Source organism: Sinocyclocheilus rhinocerous, unplaced genomic scaffold (assembly GCF_001515625.1).
Source record: "Sinocyclocheilus rhinocerous isolate Xijiao unplaced genomic scaffold, SAMN03320098_v1.1 scaffold495, whole genome shotgun sequence".
NCBI classification, from domain to species: domain Eukaryota; kingdom Metazoa; phylum Chordata; class Actinopteri; order Cypriniformes; family Cyprinidae; genus Sinocyclocheilus; species Sinocyclocheilus rhinocerous.
In genome coordinates, this window is record NW_015629560.1 from 646812 (window position 1) to 647873 (window position 1062).

General features: G+C 38.8%; 1 protein-coding gene across 1 annotated transcript in view; it reads left to right on the plus strand.

The window, feature by feature from the left end:
* Positions 1-1062, plus strand: part of LOC107739233 (kelch domain-containing protein 2-like) — a 10860-nt gene continuing 9798 nt past the window's right edge. The window contains exon 1 of the mRNA XM_016551265.1: positions 1-175. Within this exon, the coding sequence (XP_016406751.1) occupies positions 114-175 (62 nt within the window). The 5' untranslated portion in view covers positions 1-113. The remainder of the gene's footprint in view (positions 176-1062) is intronic.

Genomic DNA, 1062 nt, shown 5'->3' on the forward strand with positions numbered 1-1062 from the left:
GCGGAGCGTGTGACACAGGAGGTGATAAATGCGACGGCGGTCGCGGGGATTGGCTGCAGTCTTGCAGGCCGCACATCGACAGAGAGAGCACTGGAGGATCCTCAATCAACAGCATGGGCAAAGTGCACTTTTATGCCGTCTGGTCTTTACGTGAAGCACCTCGACAATTTATACGGTGGGCGCTTTCATTTGAGCTAACGTTACTTCACTGTATGACCTGATATTAGGCCTATTGTTTTACTTAACAAAACATGTAAGAGTTTGTTGTCACACAGTCACTTTCAAGGAATGAGTGTATCTCAGGATAGAAATCTCTTGGCTACGAAAAAGTAGCTGAACATTGCCATCATTATTGCCAAAGAAAAACATGCTGATTAATGACATTGATTTGAGGAGAATATGTGAATCCGTGTATCATTCGATCATTTGTTTTTTGATTTAATATTGGAAGTAGAAAAATGAGAAAACGGCTCCTTTTAAGTTTTTTTTCCAAAAAACGAAAAATGAGAATTCAGCTTAAGTTTTAATTTTTCGTTCATGGGTGGAAAAATGAATAAACAACTTGAATATTCGATTTCTACATGTGGACGGGAATTAAACTCCCCTTTCTGCTGATTGGTCAGCCGAAGATCAAACCGTGCCGTCATCAGTTCTTCTGCAGTATCACGCAGCAGAATAATAGTCCTCTGCTGCTGCAGTTGTATGGATTCTTAACACATTTATTGCAACTACATTTAATCTTTTTTCATCAAACAAACAGGCTAATGAATAGCTCGACACAACTCATACTGAGGCAGAGTCTAGACAGGGCTTTCTTCTGTGTAGATATAAATTCTATTCTTTGCATCAGCTGGGCATGGCAGGGTATGATATGACAGCTGTCATAGCCTACCCTGCTCACCCAGTAAGTCTGTTTGTTTGTTTAATTAAGAAATTAATTAATTAATTCGTTTCAAAATAAATATTTTAAACACTAAGACAAAAAAGAAGGAATAATAAATTGGCTTGGGTATATACAGGCCTATAATGTTCAGGCAAGAACTGTCATTTTGACTGACAACC